Source organism: Peromyscus leucopus, chromosome 22, assembly GCF_004664715.2.
Source record: "Peromyscus leucopus breed LL Stock chromosome 22, UCI_PerLeu_2.1, whole genome shotgun sequence".
Classification (NCBI taxonomy): Eukaryota; Metazoa; Chordata; class Mammalia; order Rodentia; family Cricetidae; genus Peromyscus; species Peromyscus leucopus.
In genome coordinates, this window is record NC_051081.1 from 20,752,503 (window position 1) to 20,772,340 (window position 19,838).

Here is a 19,838-nt window from a genome sequence, read left to right on the forward strand (position 1 = left end):
GCGCACTGACGATGTTGTCCAGCAAAATACCCAAGAGCTTGTTTCCTCTGCAGCTGGCCCCCGCCCTGTGCCTCATGGTGGGTCTGTGCTAGAGAAGCTGGTCCCCTGTACTGGGCTAAGTGTTGCTGCTAAGTGACTAATGTGAGTGTTGGAAGAACTCTTTGCCACAGGGCCTGCCACCTCTTGGGTTTGACATAATTTTCAATATCTGTGTTGTGTGTGAGCGGTTTAATCTGAGATCAAGAGATTTTTAAGAATGAGTTAAAAAAAAAAAAAAAGTAAGCAGGAGAACTACCTCTGTGGACGGCTCAACCCAGGGAAAGATTATGTCTCAAGTAATCTTTATAAGAACAAGAGCGGTTTAAAAAAAAAAAAATCACAAGAACTATTTGAGTCAACACAGGTGATTATTTTCAGTTTAATTGTTATATCCCCCATCAATAGCATAACTTGAATTTGGAGAGCTTAAAATGTAAATTTCAAAACCTTCATCTTCGGATCAAGAGTCTGCAAGCTGCAGCCTCAGGCCAAATCCAGCAGCTGTGCAGTTCTGTAAGCTGTTTTATTGGAACCCATCCACACCCTCCACACTCTACTGCGGTTGAGGCCGATTTCACACCGGGACAGCAGAGTGACGGATCGGGACAGGCTAGATGGCTATCAAAGCCTAAAATATGTATCCTTAGCAGCGAAAATATGCGACTCACAAGAAAATTCTGCAATGCAAGAGAAGGGTCACTGGAGGATATTGGGTGTCCCTCGGGCCCAGGCCCTTCTCTTCCAGGCCCTGAGTGCCCTGGAGAACACTTAGAACAAAACAAACCCACGAAGTCAGAGTATTGGGGTAGATTGATACCGGCCTCTGTGTGAGCAGACAGGGGGGAGGACTCCTGCTGAAGACAGGCTCCAAAGAACCAGCAACCGCCTGACTTTCGGCATCTCTTATGCTCCGAGTTCTGGGTACCACAGCACACGGAGTGGCAGGCTCCCCAAGTCAGATGACCTCTCTCAGTGGCTGCCAACCTTCCTCTTCCCAGCCTCTCCATCCAGGCCTAAAGACAGCAGGCTACCTAATCAAAACAGAGCTGGGGTCTGGGGAGGGAGCCCAGAACAGGCTGCAGGAGAGCTCTGTGGATGCAGAGTGAGCAGAATGTCCATACGTACAGGAGGACGGTGACGGGAGATACAGTACAAGCGGGATTCAGCAGATGAGGGATATGGGCACCGAAGCCGGGTGTCTCCCAAACAGAGACTGAGGAAGACAGAACTGTAAGAGCTAGCACTGGGTGGCAATTACGGAGCATGTGCATGAACTTACATGCAGTTATGACTGTGACGACACACATGAACGTAACACACACATGTGTTTGTTTCTTCTGCCCACTGACAGCCCTGAAGCAGTAATGTGCAGCAGCAGCAGAACAGAGTCCTCACTCAGGTGTAGGCTTCTAACCATCATTTCCCACTAAAAAGAGTCACGCATCTTCAGAGACAATTCCAGGGCTGGGCTGGGGAAATTCAAGATGATCCCCCAATACTTTGTTTTGTCAGGGTCCTCAATGAATGACAGGGACATGATGAAGAGGATGCAGAAGCCAGCCTGAGCTTTCCACTGGCCGAATCAGGGACAGCCGGAGCATCATCAAATTAGTGATAGCAATGGATTATAGCTTGCTAGACTAAAATGGGATTCCACAAGTATATAGTTTATACCAATAACTCGGTAAGTAAATAGAAAATTTGATGAGGAGTGAGCAATAAATAGTTCCTAGGCACTGGCATGCAAAAGGTTTATTCGTTATGGAAGGGAGAACATAGTGAATGTGTAGGAGTCTGACAGACAGACAGACAGACATGACTTCCATCAACCAATCCAAGTGAACATCGGCATAGGACAAGTGGAAACCATGTGCCACTTGATGGGACACATTTGGTGGCCGGAGGGGGGGGTGTCATTTCTGGATATTCTGACCAAAGGTGCCTGGCCTAGATTTAATCATGAAATACACCAGATAAACCCAAATTCAAAGCTACCCCAGAGTCAGGAGCATTGAGGAGCATTCCAGACTGAAAGGAACTAAAGAGACGATGCCCTGGACTGGGCGAGGAGGGCACTGTGGATCGCTTTCTGGATCTTAAGTGGCATCTGTTCCCTGAATGGTGGAATGGGGCTGTGTGAGCTCCATGAATCTAGTGGGTGCTGGGAAGGACAGTTGCTGCTCACACTGGGGTCTGCGCTTACGTCACAGGTTAGTCTGAACACACGGATGCTGAGTTCGTGGGTCTGGGCAGCCCTGGGATTTCGCCTACCTCGTGTGCACCCAGTGATACCCTACTGCTGGCCAGGGACCACGCTGGACATGGGATCTGGGGAGTTGGTGGAAAACATCCTCTTGGCCCCAAACACCCTCCTCACTGTTCCTTTCAGTGCCAGACTCTGGTTTTTGTCTGGGAACAACCGCCTCCCATCTCTGTGCTTTGAGCCAAATGGTCCTCAGCACAGGCCGGAAGCATATAACCCGGGTGAGCAAGCAATCCATCCTCTGGCCATTAAGAGAGGTTCAAGACTAATTCTGAGACCCAGAAAGTGGGATGCAACTCTGAGGCTTGCCTGGACTGGCACAACCTCTCCAAACTGTTTCTAGAAGCTTCTTGAACTCCAATGCCGGTATCTCAGGCCTGGTCTTTTGCTCTCTAACTCCCAAAGACCTCAAGATCTTTTTGATTCCACCACAAAGCAACCATGTAAGCCGAGACAACTGAATATGTCTTTGCCTCAGGGACCTCACCTATAAAACAGGATGCTGCTTATATCCGTAGGTTGTTCTGAGAACAAGTGACAATAGCCATGTGCCACGCTTTATACCGTACCTACCGTGGAGATGCTCAATAAACTCTTAGTTGTTCAGCTTTGGGGTTTGGAGTCTGTGGATCCACACAGAGATAAGAAATAACTTCTCTAACTTCTCGCTAGTCTGTTTTAGGTCACCTTCTGTAGTGGGAGCGGATCAACACAGGATATGAGGACTGGGGGAGATAAAACCCAACATTTTGCTATTAAAACACCATTCTCTCTGGGTTCCAGAAATTTTGCATGGCCTGGCTACTCAATTTATATCTAAAGTGGGTTGCTTGTATAAAGATATAACCAACGAAATAAATGAGCAACTTTGCGGGTGCACCAAGTCCCGGTTTTTGTTTTGTTTTTTCCTGTCACAAGCCCAGGCCAGTGAGCAGAAATCCCTTTCAACTGTCTTTATTCTACTGCCATCCTGTGGCTGACCTGTGCCACTGCAGCACCAAGAGGCGGCGGCTGCTGAGCTCTGTGATCTTTGTCCTCAGTGGCATCAAGAGGGCTCCACGGGAGGCAGCCAGCCCTGGGAGAAGGGTCCCACCAGCAGGAGCAAGCCTGGATGAGCATCACCAGTCTTGAATTGACTTCTGTTTGATGAACTTCAAGGACAGATAGTAGAGGAACAGGAAGCCACAGCTGATGCCAATGACAATGAGGTAGATGGCGTAGAGTGGGTGCGAGTTCAGGTCCATGACTGCCACCAACTGCGGACACGGACGCTTGGTGAGCTAGCTCCCAAGGATGCTGCGCCCTCAGCAGCCCTTGAAGTGAGAATTCCCAGCCTTCACTGCTCACCTCTTCTCCGGGGACTGTGAAGGTGATGTTGCCGATCTGCACCGTGTAAGGGTATCCGTTAAACTGGATCTGCATCAGCCCCGAGAAACACCAGCGGAGGAAGGACAGCTTGGAAATCCACGAAGGTACTGAAGACAGCAAGAGCTTGGTTATCCGCACACATGGTCTCCGCTGCCATGTCTGGCTGCCCTGCCTAAGTTTCCAACCCTGCCACATCTGGCTGCCCTGCCTAAGTTTCCAACCGCTCCCGGAGAGAGGAGTCATGCTGGCTGGGGCCAGGAGAAGAGTCCTCGGAGGACCAAGGGACAAAACAGATACGGGGCAAAGGATAACGTCTGTGGCTGGGGACTGTGCTGGGGAGGCCAAGGAGGGCTGACTCCCATGCTTGATCCCTACCAATTTCATAACCCTACAGTCATTTCATTATGCTGCATATGCTCAGCCAGCCCCACACCAGAGACCCTGAGCCTGGGGAGCACTCTGCTGGGAGAGAAGGCTGCCTGACACCTGTGGGAGGAGGGACTGAGGGAGCACCTGCTGGGAGAGGAGGACTCTGACCCTGGGAGCACTCTGCTGGGAGAGGAGGACTCTGACCCTGGGAGCACTCTGCTGGGAGAGGAGGACTCTGACCCTGGGGAGCACTCTGTTGGGAGAGGAGGAGGATCCTGACCCTGGGGAGCACTATGCTGGGAGAGGAGAAAGCTACAAGCCCTGCCCAGATGTCAGGAAAGGCTGGCTGAGGAGACAGTGATGGGCAATGGTGAATGCAGGAAAGAGGCCCCATAGGCTCCACAGAGAGAAGGCAGAGAGATGCTGGAGGCTTCACAGGAGTTGGGGGTCCCGGGGGACAAGGAACATCAGGGAGCCAGTAGCTCTGAGAGGCTTTGAACGAAGGAGGGACAGGAACTTGTCCTTCAGAAAGCTCACTCTGAGAAGGCGACCGAGAGACTAGACTATTATGGTGGCCCGGGGTTCAGTGATGAGGGCCAGGGCTGTGATCACTGGTGGGTGTGGTGAGGGAGGGAGTCGGGGTGACTTCTGGGTATGTGCGAAGGCTGCGAGGAGGGGTCGTCTGTCCCACCACCTGCAGTGCGGCCGGTAGAGGCACGGAGAGACACCTAACGATGAACCTTCCACCGCTAGCTGAGGACTGACCCAGCCGGAGAGGCCCACAGACGCTTGGCCAGGCAGAGGGGAGAGACCTCACCTATCCACAGGTTGTCCAGGTTTATCATGAAGCCCGAGGTGAGGTAGAAGGAGTTGTAGAAGGCGTTGCAGAAAAAGGAGGACATGTGGAAGGTGGGCAGCATGGCGGAGGCAGCCAGGGCCATGGTCCTGCAGCAGAAGACGACCAGCCACAGGAGCAGGAAGTGCAGGAAGAAGAGCTCAGCCACCGGCCGCAGGTTGGTCAGCCAGTAGATGGGCATCCCGTAGATGATGACGTAGGCGCAGTGCTCCGGCAATTCGCCCAGGACCTGCGAAGCACAGCCTTTGCCGGGGGATGGGGCCCACACCCGGGTTTGCTATCGTCGGAAGGTGTTTTAAGGAGTGGCAGCTCCCAGGATGCCCGTGTTCCTCCTGGGTGGAGGAGGAGGTGGCAGGTAAGACCGATGAACCTGACCCTGGGCTTCCACTGCAGACCACTTCAGAGCTGTGCTCCGTGGAGGGAGCTGGTCTATGCTGTGCTAAGACCTGGCTCGATTCTCCACCCTTCCTGTCCAGACCTGGCAGCTTTACGAGGGTCAGAGAACCTCTCTGAGCCACTTTTTTGGAAATGCCTGCCTGGCTTGCTCAGCGGCTCTGGAGACGTAAAGAACCTCTCGGTGTCGCCCATTTCTTTCTCTCTTGGTTCTGGCTGCCCAGAAAAGTATCATTTCTGCTTCTCAGTCCCGGCCTTCCTGTGGGTCATTTAATGACTAGCAAGTCTCTGAGACTCTTCTAGAGAATTTGATATCTGCAGCCACAGAGAATGCATGGCCGAGTGTTTTCCACAGAACCCTTCCGTGCAGCGTCTGCACCCCGCCCTGCCCCAGCCCTCAGCCCTGACCTTGGCAAAGAAATATGGACCAGCAGTATACAGCCCATCTTCGAGCTCGTGATACAGCATCGATCTCTCCGAATGACCTAAAGATGGGGGAGGAGAAGGAAACGAAAGAGTGAGAATCATCTAGATAGAGCATTACTGACGCTGCACCTCAGGATGTCGTTCATCTCTCACAGTACCATTGAAAGCGGTGATACGAAGCTGGTGTGTTATTCAATGGCAAAACCCTTGTCTAGCATGCACAAAGTTATAGGTTCGATCCCCGGCACTGGGGGAGGGGGAGTGGTTATACTTTCTACATTTGTTCATATGCTTTGTTAATTGTAGGCATGGTGAAGCCTTTCCAGGTGTTCCACGGCTCTCCAGGTATTGCAGCACGTGGCTGCCAAGCATACATCCTGTTTGGATGGGAACAGCTAAGACTCCATGATTTGCCTTCATTGCATGCTCCTATTAATGTGCAAACTTTTAAAACAATTGCCTCACTTGTTACACAAGCATGATGAAGTATTTCCATAAAGCCACTGTCCCAAGGTGCTGGGAGAGACACAGGGGTCAGCCTCAGACCAGCACTGGGGGAGGCTGAAGTCCCCTGTGTAGCTGCCGATGTTCCTGTGTCCAGCTGCCCCACAGCCTGGTTGGGGAGAGCAGGTGACACTCACATTTGGAGACGACATCCAGAATGACATTGAAAGGTATAAGTGCTCCTATCATGAACAGGAGGGCTGATGTGTCCATGAAGGAGAGCGGCTTGACATCATGGCCGTAGTAAAGGAACCCAATGATGAGGGACATCAGGCAGGCTTCCGCCCCGTGGATGAGCAGGGTGGGCAGGTCTCGGAAGTCATTGGAAATCTGACGACTTTAAGAAGAGAAAGGAAAAAAAAAGTCTGTCAAAGGAGCAACATACAAAGCTCTGTGACGTCATATCATTTCCAGAAACCTTATGTCCTCAAATGTAAAATGTGGGCTGTAATACCCACCATTGAATGTCTATGACAAGTAAGAAAACTGACAGGGTGGGTACTGGATATATGATTATTGTTTGGGGGTGTCTTTCTTGTTTGAGTATTCAGTCAGGGTCTGTGTTTAGAAAGCCCAGGGTGGCCTCGAACTTGAGATCCCCTTGCCTCATCTCCTCCCCATTTCTGGCATTTCAGACATGTACCACCACACACAGCGAATGATTACTTTTTATCATCAGTGATGAGTTTGCTTACAGGAAAAAAATCAGATATATCGTAAAGATGTTGGCCACGGTGTGTCTTGTAATGGTGAATGCTCCTAAATGAAGAGGCCATCCAACTAGACTGGACTAAATGGCTAAGCCACAGGACTCTAATCGGAGAGGAGCAGAACACAGCTCTTGGTTTGAATACACGAGCCTGCTCCCATATCTCTGTCGGCGCAGACCCCCCAGAAAGACAAGTGTGGCGGGTGTACCTAGCTTTCATTGAGCGTGGTACACAGTAGGAACGCTGCCCTTCCTGGGTCTGAGTTTCTTACGTGGCAGTTTCCATAACGATTGCCACTAACATGATTTTCTTTCTTTTTTTTTTTTTTTTTTTTTTTGTTTCGAGATTAAGATTATCGGGAGCGCTCCGTGTCACGGGAGAGTTAGGCTGGTCCTAGGGATGCTGGCTTTCAAACAATTTCACTGCTTGCTCCCTCCCTTGAATTCCCCTTGGGTAGGAATGTTTTACTTTGATACTCAGAGGCATGGGGGAGCAGGGAGAGAGGAGAGGAGAGGGAGAGAGAGAGAGAGAGAGAGAGAGAGAGAGAGAGAGAGAGAGAGAGAGAGAGAGATTGATTTACCGGATCAGAGTGGTAAACTGTTGTATCATCCCGGGCAGCTTTGCAGCAGCCCCACAATCCACGTCCTGTGAGAGGGTCTGGTTTCTGGGAAACAGCGTGTGGTCAGTTTAGGGGGGCCCACCACAGGGGGCTCCCATTCTGGCAGTGGACCCACTGTACCTGACTGCATAGGTACCCGCGGGGAGTTCCTTTGTCTCGGCTTTCCACAGGAAGTCATCGAAGCCTTGCACTTTTTCTAGAAACAGGGCTGCAAGTGACCGAGCCTTTGCCATGGTGGCCTCTTCCTGTTCTTTGCTGCGTCTGTCAATGCTAGTCAAGTCCACTGTAAGCAGAAGATGCAGGGCCATAGGCAACGTGGTCCCTGGCAGCTCTTCCCACCCTCGGAGAAGGCGCTATGAGGCAATGGTCAGAGCAGAGACGCAGAGAGACCTGGTTCCTTTGCTCTGCCTCATCTGACCATATAGGCTGATGCCATAGATCAGGAAGTGGCCAATAGCAGAGGCCCTGGCTCCAGCCCCCCAGCCCCACCCCAGACTCATCCCAGGGGTATTCCTAGAGTGGCCAGCTGCCCTCAGGGTAGATGATAGTTCTCACTCCAGCTGTATAAATCTATTTGCCTGTCACTGTGGATTTATAATTTGACCTCCCAAGTGGCCAGGGTGCTGTGGACCAGCCAAGTACTCTGCTCACACTGCCCACGCTAAGCTTTGCCCCAGGAGGGTCTAGGGCAACCTACCCAGTTGGGGAGCCAGGTCACTGGGAGAGCGACCTTCTGAATCTGAGAAGATGCCACCCTGCATGTGGCAGTCCCACCCTGTAGCCCTCCCCCTCCCTCCAATGTCCCTGAAGTGCCAGAAAGAGCCAGGTCCACCAGTCACAGCCAGGACCGTCCTATCCCTGGGAGACTCCAGGACTCTGCATGGCTGGGATCTCCTCTTCACCATTTTCCCGCTTCTGCACTCATTGTCCATCACAAGATGACACTGAGGGACATAGGAGCCACACAGGTTCCCTCGGTGCAGGCTATAGCTCAAATACCACGTTTGCTGGGCACCCTGGGGTCCATGTGAGCAGCTCCCGCATCCTAGATTAAGGACAGCCGCCTGCCTCCAGCCTAGTAGACAAGGACCCTATCCCTATTCTCCCAAACAATACAGAAGAAGAAGAAGAAGAAGTCTTCAAGTCTCCCGTTGGGCACCATGGGAGGTCTGGGGCAGCCCTCCCAGACTCACTTCAAACTTCCCCTGGTATCCCGGTTGGCAGCTGTCCTCTGCCCCCTTATCTGAGGACATTGGACAGAGCATGACACATGGGCAGGAAGTCAGGATGGCAAACAGAGCATGGGGAGGAGAGGCGACCTCTGTGGCAGTTCACAGAGCGCATGAGTTCGCAGGGCAGGGCAGGGAGCCAGGAGCGTGGCCTTTCCTCCTGGGTCGCCGAGGATGCTGGGATGGCCGTGTGGGATGCCGAGATGGGATGGCCGTGTTGGTGGCACGGCTGAGGGCCAGGCACACCTGTGGGAGCCCTGGTTCTGCCCGCACGGCCACGCTGGAGCATAGGAGGCCGGGGGTGAGGTTCCTCAGGTCATACACAAAGACAGAGCTGACTGTGGAGATCCCGTGAGGGTGGGCACTTTGCCATCCTAGGAAGAACCTGGGGTTCTTGGTCACCTAGGGGACTGGCTAGAGCCGCTGCCTCCCCAGGCTCGGGGACAGTTGGTCACTTGCTCAGCACCCAGGCTATTCCTCAGTACTCTCAAGGTGGGGGAGGTTATAGGCCAGTGTCCTGAAAAGGCCATTGCTCCCCGTGAACGAAGAGGGTCACGGTGTTCTTCATGGACTATTGAGTGCCTGGGACCCCCGAGAAAGGTAAGGCAGTGACCAGTCAGGCAGTCTGTCCCTGGCCCTGCCCTGGGCCCCTCTTCCTATGTTATCTGCCTCTGTGGACCACAAGGGTGTGTGTGTGTGTGTCTGTGTGTGTGTGTCTGTGTGTGTGTGTGTGTGTGTGTGTCTGTGTGTCTGTGTGTCTGTGTCTGTATGTGTACGTATGTATAGTTTCCTGCAGACTGCATGAAGACCGCAACTGTACAACCTGATCCAAGACTTCCTGGATTATGCCCCCACCCACCCATCTGCAAACTTCTACCCATTCCTAACCTGTCCTGCACAGAGGGACAATTTGTCAGAAGACTGCTGTATTTATTCACACGTTGCATTTGATCCCGGAAAGCTGATCAGTTTCCCCTTTGCATGCTGCCACTCTGTCCCGGCTCCTCCTCCCCCGAGGCACGTGTAACAGTGTCTCCCCTACATCTTTCCAGTAAGTACTCCCCATCTTTTTACTTTTGTTCGCTTGTTTTCGTTTTCCTCTGTTTGGCTTTGGGGAGGGGTGCCGGCAAATGGCCGTACACCAGGTTGCAGGCCCCTGGCCTGGCTCACTCACCGTAGAAGTCGGCGGGGTTGCTGTAGCGAGGACAAGGGTAGCCGATCTCCGTGAAGTACTGCACCATGTGATGCGCGGCCCCCAGGTAGATCGGGGTGCCAGATGTCATCAGAAGGACCAGGTCAAACAGCCTGAAGATGTCAGAGCGGGGCTGGTGGAGGGAGATGAGCACCAGCCTGTTGCCCTTGGCCAGGCGGGACAGCGTTCTCACCAGGTTGTGGGCCGTGAAGCTGTCAAGGCCGGAAGTGGGCTCGTCCAGAATGAGGATTCCTGGGAACATCGCACGGTGAGCCCCGTGACAGGCAGGATGCCGGATGCCGTCCAGGGCCCCTTCCCCTCAGGCTTCCAGCCCTCACCTGGGTTCCACAGAAGCTGCACCCCGATGCTCACTCTCCGGCGCTCGCCCCCGGACACCCCACGCACATATGTGTTACCCACGCGGGTGTTGGCACACTGCCTCAGCCTCAGCTCCGCAATCACGTCCTCTACCTGAGGGCGACAGGCTTAGCATCCAGGCTTCCTCGGGAGTATTTGCCCCCCCCCCCCCCGTTATGTCCCTAGGTTCACCCTGCAGAGCGCAGGTGGTCGATTGGTAACCAGACTGGGTACCAGAGGCCAGATAATTGATCCTCCACTCACATGAAAGCACCCCGAAAACTCCTACACAGATAAACGCACACTTATCACCCACTTGACCAGGTCCCGGAAGGGAACCCATGGGGCTAAGTACATTGGCGTGTGAGGTGGGTTGGTTAAATTCCAGCTTGGCCGGGTCTTCTGGCAAAGCAGGGCCGTCTCAGACACCAGGGATCACCGCCCGGCCAAGTGGTTTACCCTTTTGTCACGCTGGGCCTGAGAGAAGCTCCTGGGCAGGCGCATCTGGGCCACGAAAGCCAGGGTCTCTCTGACCGTCAGGTTGGGGAGCAGCTGGTCGTGCTGGCGCACGTGGGCCACACTCTTCCTTATCAGCTGCGGCGTGCTGGGTTGCCCGTTGATCCAGATTTGTCCTGATTTCATCTTGCCACCGTGGTCTCTGCCTGTGATCACGTCTAGGAGTGAGTCTCGCCCACAGCCTGCAAAGCCAGAGACATCCCTGAGGGCAGAGGTTCTGAGGGGCCAGCCTGCCTGCCAGCTACCATCCCCCCCCCCCCCCCCCCCCCCCCCCCCCACCCCCCCCCCCCCCCCCCCCCCCCCGCACACTCTCCAAGCACCAGGACTGCTCTGCAGAAGCAACCAAGCTCCGGGCAAATGGACACTGTTACTATTTGCACAGGACGTCCAGCAGGTGTACCTTAGTTTTCTCTTCTACGGTTAACTTGAGTGATCGGGGACACGCTGACAATGAGGTGTCAGAGAGAAGAAGGCTGGAGTCCCAACTGCTACAAGCCTGCTGCATCTCCCCCAACCCCCCGACTCCCGCTCCCACACTGCAAACCAATGGCTTTCTCCCAAGCAAGGCTGGGGTTAATTACACCTGCAAAGCATAGCATTTTTTTTCTTTTTCTTTTTTCTTTTTTCTTTTTTTCTTTTCTTTTCTTTTTTTTTTTTTTTTTTTTTTTTTTTTTTTTTTTTTTTTTTTTTTTTTTTTGGCTGAAAAAAACCCTTGGCAGCATCTCATCATTCATCATCATTTTGGCTCCAAAGTGGCTTTGTGGAAATGACTAATTTGGGACGTTCATAGCCTGTCTTTGAAGAATTCAAAACTACATCGTATCATGGCGATGGTGGCACATGCCTTTCATTCCAGCACTTGGGAGGCAGAGGCCCGTGGATCTTTGAGTTGGAGGCCAGCCTGGTCTGCAGAGCAAACTCCAGGACAATCAGGGCTATGCAGAGAAACCCTGCCTCAAGAAACAAACAAACAAACAAACACAAACCCCCAAGACTATGATCTACTTTGAGAAGTATAAGGGGAAAATAATAGGTGAGTAATAGGTTGTCATTTTCGAGCATAGCCTAATGCATAGTCTCCAAGTGTATCTATAGCCCTTTCTCATTTTTAAAATCAATGTCTTTTTTCCTCTGCCTTAAAAAAAAGGAAAATTATTCCTTCATTCACTTCCGAACAACATATTAATGTGTATTAATTTGGAGAAGAGAGCATCATATTGGATTTAGTGTCCAAAAGCATTTGATGAGGTTTTCATTCCCAGAACTAATCTCATGGTTGTCGTTTTGTGACAGGGTCTCACTGTGTAGCCCTAGCTGTCCCGAAACTCACTCTGTAGACCAGGCTAGCTCAAATACAGAGATCTGCCTGACTCTGTCTCCTAAGTGCTGGAATTAAAGGCATGTCACACCACCACCTGGCACTCCTATGACTATTTTTAAACTATGACGTGAACCTGCCTCAAGCTTGGCAAACACCCTCCTGTCACTGAGCTGCAGACATTCCGCCTGGGTCTCCCAGGAAAGGTTCGGGTTTCCTCACAGTGGGGTCTTTTATGGAATTAATAACTTTTCTTTTTCTTTTATAAACAAGGCAAATGCCTATAGACAGTATATAACAAGTCTTCCTTGGCACATGTCACATGCTGCCTGCAAAATCCAAGAGCCCAGAGACCTTTGCATATGATCCTCTTGCTCACTGTCCAGGGGCTTGGAGTGGGAGCAGCTTGTCAGCTGCCTGCTGGGTGTGCCCCATTTAGGCTTCCCGAAAAGTTCAATTTGAATGAAACATCCCACAAGGAACCAGAGAGAGAGGCCTCAGCCCTGCTCCCTGTTCAGCCTCAGACATTGACTCTAGGCTCTGCGGGGAGGGCAGGGGCCTGTGCCAGCATTTCCAGGTACCAGGGGATCCCCAGTCAGAGGGCAGGAAGATCATATTTCCTAAGCAAAACTGTGGCAAAAGACAGAGGCAGCCTTTCCAGCAGAGGGTGCTTGGTGCATTAGGGCAAATGTTCTCTGAAGAGTCATGGCACTCAAGAGCTTTATAATGTGACTGCCGTCGCCTCACCAGGGACTTCGTTCATTGGAAAATCTTTCTGTATGGTTGATTCTACAGAACAAGGTAAATGCTTGGAGCTCATTTTTTTTTTTTTAGAATCTTTTAAAAATTATTATTATGGCTAGTATGCAGATTCATATTCTCTGTGTGTGATACTAATGAAAGTGCTTAAAGTCACTGGAAACATAGTGCATAAATCCTTCTAAGAAAGATTTAACAATTTCAGTCAAGTGATCTAGAGGCCAAGCAATGCGCAGCCTGAAGCTGAACATTATTCAGTGTGATTCCTGCTCAGGCTCTCTGAACTTCACCTTCCTTATGAAAGATCAGGCTGCTGCTGGCTAGAGCGTCACAGACCAAGTATTCACCAATATTCGGAGTAATGACCCATGTGTCTCCTGGAGGCCCAAACAAGACAGATACAAGAAAAGCTACCAGACATGATAAGTCAAAACACCTTTCTCTCTCTTGTTTAGAGCAGCACCACAGAGCAGGGTCAGGGCCAGGATGAGAGGAGTGAATGAGTGTGCATGTTGTTTCAGTTACAAAGTGCGCTTGCATGCCGTAGCTTATTTGATCTTTGGTTAGACAGTAAACAACTCTATCAGAAGAGTGTAAAAGTTTGGAACAGATGTTCAAAGTGTTGAGTAATCTTTCCTCCTGGAAATGATTAATGAAAAAGTATAAAGTACTCTCTCTAATACTGTGTAAAGGAGTCCCAGGAAGAACCAATCACAAATGCAAGACCCAAGTCTAGTTAAATTGGGTCTTTAGGAGACTCACTAGGCTTTTTTAGTTTAGCGTTCTCACCTGTCAAATGAATGTGGGTGCGTGCGTGCATGTGTGTGCGTGTACGTGCTTTTGTGTGTGTGTGTGTGTGTGTGTGTGTGTGTGTGTGTGTGTACATGCATGCACACAAAGAACACTCTAGAAGTATGGAGGACCAGGAGATTTGAAAATCTCCCTAAATTGCTTCCAAACAGGAAGGGAGTAAGGCAGAATGTAATAAGGAAAATGTACTGTTCTCCAAGCAAGCCTCTCACACTTGTGAGTTTCTATAACCTCAGATTTGACTTGTGAAAGTGGTTGCCTGAGACACCCCCAAGGATCTGGCTCTTTGCAGGTGGTTGAAGGTTATGCTGGGACTGTGGAAGGGTCAATGGTGTTGGGGCCCTGCCGAGTCATTGTCTGTCCATGACCTGAGTCTGCCTGTGGAGAACAGCGTGTTCTGAAGCTGCCTGTGTATTGTCTTAGTCCAGTGTTAGCAGGAGGTGGACACCACGGCCGCAGCTTCAGGTGGGTCACAGTCACACTCAGGTTCACAATAGCAGCAACACCCAGGAGTCAGTGGGTGCAGGAGGCGACATTTGAGCCTACATCTGTCTGTGTTCTCAGCCACTCGGCCGTATTACTCTGTCCCAGAGTTCTGCAAGCAGGACCCATGACCGAAGACTGTTCTGTGTCTGAGGGGAGAAAAGCCATTGCCCACGACTGCCTCTGTTGGTACCTGAGCTGCCTATGATAGCCAGCATCTGCCCACTCCTCACTTTGAAGCTCAGATTCTGGATGCCCAGGTCACAGGAGTCTTGGTTGCCGTGAGACCTCCAAGGGATCTTGAACTGAGCCAGCTGCTCAAACCAAGGCACCTGAGAGGCGATGTCCACCTGTGGGGAAATGTTAGCAGAGTCCTTGGGAAGCTGAATGGTTCAGAGGGCTTCAACAGCTTCTGTTCCACTCTCCTGCATCTTGCATAACTCCTCTCTCAGGGGACACCCTGCTTCCGCGACATGATAGGTCTTGAGGCACCCAGATCTTACCAAACATGGCAGTGAGGCCCCACCACCTGGTTCAAGTCTAGAGTTAAGGGGACCAGAAAGCATATGAGCCAGCAGCAAAACAGTAAGTGTTTATCTCCTGCAAGACATGACAGTGATCACTGTCCATCATTTATCTCACCTACCGTTCATTGCAAGCATATGGCGTGGGTACTATCAGTGTCTGTTTTACAGACCAAGTTCAAAGCACTTAAAGAATTGACTGGAGCTCACACAGTTTACAGTGCGTGGCAGAGCAGATGTTCCAAAGTGGCTCATTCCTTTACTGTAAGCCCATACCCACAAAAAGACCGGCTTGGTGCTCTGCAGTTCACCATCCCCCTTGGGCAGTAAGCAGTCTACCCCTGGGGAAGTGGGGGTCATTGAATTCTGACAAGGGCATTTCTGAGACCCTCCCCATGGGGGCCTTTTCACTCAGGATGTTTTATTTGCATAAACACAGTTTATAAAAATAGACCATATATAGGTAGGTAGATAGATGATAGGTAGATAGATAGATAGATAGATAGATAGATAGATAGATGATACATAGATAGATGATAGATAGATAGATAGATAGATAGATAGGTAGGTAGATATATAGATGATGATAGATAGATAGATAGATAGATAGACAGACAGACACATGTAAAAGGATGGAATTTCAATAAACCCTGTCGTTTAGTTAAGAGCCTGTTGTTAGTTTCTTAGTTTTGGTAATTACAATGTCGTTCACAAGATGTTGACTTCGAAGGAAGCCAGACAGACAGGGTATGTGGAAGCACTGTGTTTTGCTATGCGTGTTTTCTACAGGTATGTACATGCACATGTGGGTGCAAAATGCACCTTGCACATATGTGTATGGAGGCCAGAGATGAATGGTACTGTCTTCCACAATTGTTTCTACCTTACTTTTGAGACCTGGTCTCTTGCCGAACCTGGAACAATTGAATGAGATCTATGGGTCCACTTGGCTCTGGGGCTGCAGACATGGGCCACCCAGGCTAGATTTTCTTCTATGGGTTCTGGAGATCTGAGCTCAGCCCTCACACTCCTGCCTCAGGCACTTTACTGAGAGGGCCACCACCCCAGCCCCTTTGATATCTATCTGCCTGCCTGCCTGTCTGTCTATCTATCATCTATCTATCTATCTATCTATCTATCTATCTATCTATCTGTCTATCTATCTATCTATCATCTATCTGTTTATCTATCACCTATCTATCTATCTATCTATCTATCTATCTATCTATCTATCTATCATCTATCTGTTTATCATCTATCTATCTATAATATATTTACATATATCACATATAATAGCACACATACAATATAATAATAAACACACATATATTATGTACATATGATAAACACACACACATATTTGTTTAGAGTGATTTCAAATTTTAAAGTTACAAGTTCCAGAGACATTCCCCACAGGCCTTCATGGTGAACCTTAACGTCTTCCCAGAGGGCTCCACCTCTCCCCCACTCTCCCTGCAGGTGAGCTTGCACCAGGGTAGACAGAGTTTTGTCCCTGGGGTCAGACTTACAGAGTGGGCTCCCCCCTCCTTCCCCCGAATATCCCGCCCACTCTTTTCCCCCCCACTCAGGCGTGTGCCCCCTACCTGGTAGGTGAGGTCTCTGACCTCCAGAGTGTTGGACTGGCCACTGTAGGTGAAGTACAGGCTGTTGTCACTTTCGGAGGAGAACAAGCTGTCCTGGAGGCCCTGCTGGGAGACCTGACAGGTGAGGGGCCCCTTCAGAGGCAGCTGAGGACACGGAAGACAGAGGAGGGGGCCTGAGCGGCACAGGCAGCCGCTGGCAGTGGGGTCGAGATCCCACACTGACAGGAGGTGGGGTCGTGCAAGCTCTGAGAAAAACGGGAACACTGATGGGGGTACATCTCCTTCCAGGAGGGCAGCCGCAGCCTCAGAGACCCTCAGCCTCGGGCTGATGCACCTGAATCCACAGTTTAAGAAGAATGCCTCTCTCTCCAGACTCCAGTGAGCGGGCTGGGAGCCATTAAAGCCATCTTAGACGTTCACTTCCCGTACCTGGCCTAATCTCACCTACGGCCAAACAGATGCACCATGAGAGAGAGAGACATCCATCGGTGAGCTGACCCAGAGAATCTGTGAAGATGTCACCCACCTTATGTTGATAAGGGGTTTGGGGACACAACGCCCTTGAATATCCTTTGGGTGACATTTCAGAGGAAGCCCTCATCCCCACAATGGCTACGCCTCTGTAATTGTTGAGGTGGCATATATATGAATTCTCCGTGTGATCGTTTAATACATGTATTCAACATGTAATGGCCAAATGGGGTGCTCAGCACCTCCCTCTCCTTCTCCATTTATCATTTCTTCACGTTGGAAACCATCACATTCTTCTCTTCTGGTCATCTATATTGAAATTTAATTTTTTTTTAAATTTTATTTTGTGTGTGAGTGTTTGCCTGTGTGTATATATGTGCGCCGCATATGTACCCTCAGAGGTCAGAAGAGGTCATTGGGTCCTCTGGACCTGGAGTTACGGACAGTTATAAACCATTCTGTGTGTGATGGGACTTGAACCCGTGTCCTCTGCAAGAGCAGCAAGTGCTCTTAACGTCTCGGCCACCTCTCCAGCCTCGTTCTCTGATGTTTATATATAAAAACAATAATAATAGTGTAAACTATGATCACCCCAATGCGCTTCAGAGCATAGTCTCCCATCTTATTTTAATGCCCAATATCTGACCACCCTCCATCCCCTCGCCTACCGCTTTCTGCACTGGTAATATGATGCTGCTCTCTGCAGTAGAGCTGGAGTGGGATTGCCTTTTGGTTTTTCTGTGTGGGGTAACCAAATCCACGGCGTGAAGCATGCTAGACCAAGCACTGGAGGGACAGAGTCACATCCCCAGTCCCTAGGTTTTCTTGTTTTTAAGTCAATTATCTTCGGGAGAGGTCTTAGTGGATTTATATCAGACAGGAATTAGTCCTAAAGATGCTCCTGCAGACGCGAAGTTTCTGCTGGATTCAGGGGCGGGGCGGCTGCTGAGGGAGGAGCGCCAGGCATGTCTGGTGTGTTGGTGGTGAGTTCTCAAGTTACTGTGCTGTTGGGACTTGGGAGACAGGAAGATCCCTGGGTTTGGAGGGACTGAGGACGGAGGGATGGAGTTGAGCAGTGCCCAGCTCGCTACTCTGAGTCACCCGAGCCCATGGACCCCCGCCACACAGACAACTCAGCTTCCAGAAAAAGAAAAAAACAATTCCTGTCTGACTTGTGGATGACTTCTGTTCCATTTTAAAATATTTTCCTTGGCACCCAGGAAGGATTTGTTAGACTCTTCCTGAGGTTTTGACAAATTCTCTATATTTTTCAAATACTTAAATATCTACTCAGCTGACACTTTAATCAGTGTGACTGTCAGAACATCATTTGAATTTGTGACAGGTGACACCCTAAAAAGCGAAAGCGGGCTTATTTGTAGGTAACCAGTGCGGCACCTTCAGGGCTGTAGGGTAACGACTCCTCCTAGAAACTTCTGGTTCAATTCCTGAGTCAGAAGCGCAGAGAAGTACGGAAATTCAGGGGGCACAAAAAGGGAGAAATGTGCGGAGGACTGTGGCTGGCTGGGACAAAAAGGGTAAGTCTCTGGCCCAAGGCACACTCCTGGCCCTCTGTTGACACCTCTAAACATTATCTCACCTGTCTCTACCGAGGCTTTCCTATCCCTGTTCCCGTGGACCACCGGCCCTGCCGCCCTGATCGGCAATGCCTGGCTTGAATGTGGGGGAGAAGAATGTGTGGCCCCTGTATGAATTCTGTATAGAGCGTGAGACCCTGGGTGGGCAGAAAAGGGGATGGGTGTGGCGTGGACCAGAAACCAGCTTCTCCAGAAGCCTTCCGTTTTCTAAATTTACGTGCGGAAGTGAGAGGGTGGAAACCACCGGGCAGTATTTAGCTCGACCGAACAGCTTTTAAGTATGGATGCACAGGACACGTCAGTCTCACTGTTTTTATCCAAGGCTCTGTGGTTATCGGCGGCAGACCACCACAGGACATCTACAATAACAGAACCAAGAGGAGGAGGGACTTGTAAGTGGCAGACCCGGGTACACTTCAGGATTCTGACAATTCTTTGCCTCTTTAGCTGGGGTGGTAACCTGAAGGGCTAAAGACGCCAAAGCCACCACTGACTTTCTGTCCTACTCGGGAAGTGACCGTGGACAGCCCAAGAGACAGAGGTAGTCATTTCCTCGTGGGTGTCTGCCTCGTGGGGATTTCAGACAGCAGAGGTGGCTGTTGCTGTGGCCGTAGAATTGGGTAGGTAGTAGTGCTTGGATTGGTCAATCCCAGCCAACTCTACCTCGGTCGGATCAGGAAACTGTGGCCTCCCTGTCGGATGTGGACATTTCATTCTTTTCTCTCTAGAAAAGTGGGCGGGATGTGGAAGCTGGGGGTGGGGATCCTCTTGGTATCTTCCTAATTTGCTTCCTGCTTCAAAGCCCTCTCAGAGCCCCAGTCAGAGGCTGTTTATCAAGCCAATGAGGAAGGACGCCTCAGACCTCTGCTTCCTAGCCACCTGGCTGCTATCTGTTCATTCCCGTTCTCTCCCAGTTCATAGATTGCAAGCATAAAATTCTGGGGCTCCCATAAAAGTTCTCTCGCTTCTGTCTCCACTACCACCGAGATTCTTGGCCTGACACCCACATGGGCCAACGCTCCCTCAGAAAAGCCCTAGTTTTTCTGCCTGTGGGAGTTTCTGTGATGGAATGTCACTTGGAAAGCGACATCATTCCAGTCACCCACAAGAACCTCGGGGAAGTGACCTCAGAGGTCTCCTGGCTCCTGAACCTGCTCCCGTCAGCCCTTCAACATTGAGGAGCCCTGCTGCCCATTTCCACTCTCCTTGAGGTCTATCTAGGTGGTGAATTAGGGCTAAAACTCCCAAGGTAGGAAAGAAAGGTCAGTTCCACCCCACCCCACCCCAGGACCAGGGTGGCTAAGCTGACTCACCGAAGCATCCTGACGTATGGCCCCATTCCACAGCCGGGTCTCCTCTGTGGTCTTCTCAGCCATGACCCCTGATGTCTGTGCCCCTCTATGTGGCTCCTGTGGGTCTTCCCTGCTACT

At 50.8% G+C, this 19,838-nt stretch overlaps 1 protein-coding gene across 3 annotated transcripts; it reads right to left on the reverse strand.

Moving 5' to 3' along the window:
• Nucleotides 1–1,776: 1,776 nt before the first annotated feature.
• Nucleotides 1,777–19,803, reverse strand: Abcg8 (ATP binding cassette subfamily G member 8). Of its 3 annotated transcripts, none has more exons than XM_028893547.2 (13): nt 19,722–19,803; nt 16,340–16,441; nt 14,405–14,561; nt 10,785–11,023; nt 10,307–10,439; nt 9,951–10,220; nt 7,668–7,830; nt 7,509–7,592; nt 6,356–6,555; nt 5,697–5,773; nt 4,857–5,124; nt 3,650–3,777; nt 1,777–3,558 (listed from the first exon to the last, which is right to left on the reverse strand). In XM_028893547.2, the coding sequence occupies exons 1-13, from the start codon at nt 19,782–19,784 to the stop codon at nt 3,421–3,423; spliced, it is 2,022 nt and encodes a 673-aa protein (XP_028749380.1). In that variant the 5' UTR covers nt 19,785–19,803; the 3' UTR covers nt 1,777–3,420. The 3 variants fall into 3 exon arrangements, with proteins under 3 accessions (XP_028749380.1, XP_028749373.1, XP_037053871.1); XM_028893540.2 differs by having other exon boundaries at nt 16,340–16,444; nt 19,722–19,802; XM_037197976.1 differs by having other exon boundaries at nt 16,340–16,453; nt 19,722–19,802.
• Between the last annotated feature and the right edge of the window lie 35 nt (nt 19,804–19,838).

What these genes read in the sequence shown, in the direction of transcription:
- Abcg8 (XM_037197976.1), bottom strand. Translation starts at nt 19,784, where the DNA reads ATGGCTGAGAAGACCACAGAGGAGACCCGGCTGTGGAATGGGGCCATA. An exon ending in CCATACGTCAGGATGCTTCG is followed by an intron (nt 16,454 to 19,721) that starts GTGAGTCAGCTT and finishes CTCACCTGTCAG; the next exon opens with GTCTCCCAGCAGGGCCTCCA. An exon ending in TCACAGTCCCCGGAGAAGAG is followed by an intron (nt 3,559 to 3,649) that starts GTGAGCAGTGAA and finishes CCGTGTCCGCAG; the next exon opens with TTGGTGGCAGTCATGGACCT.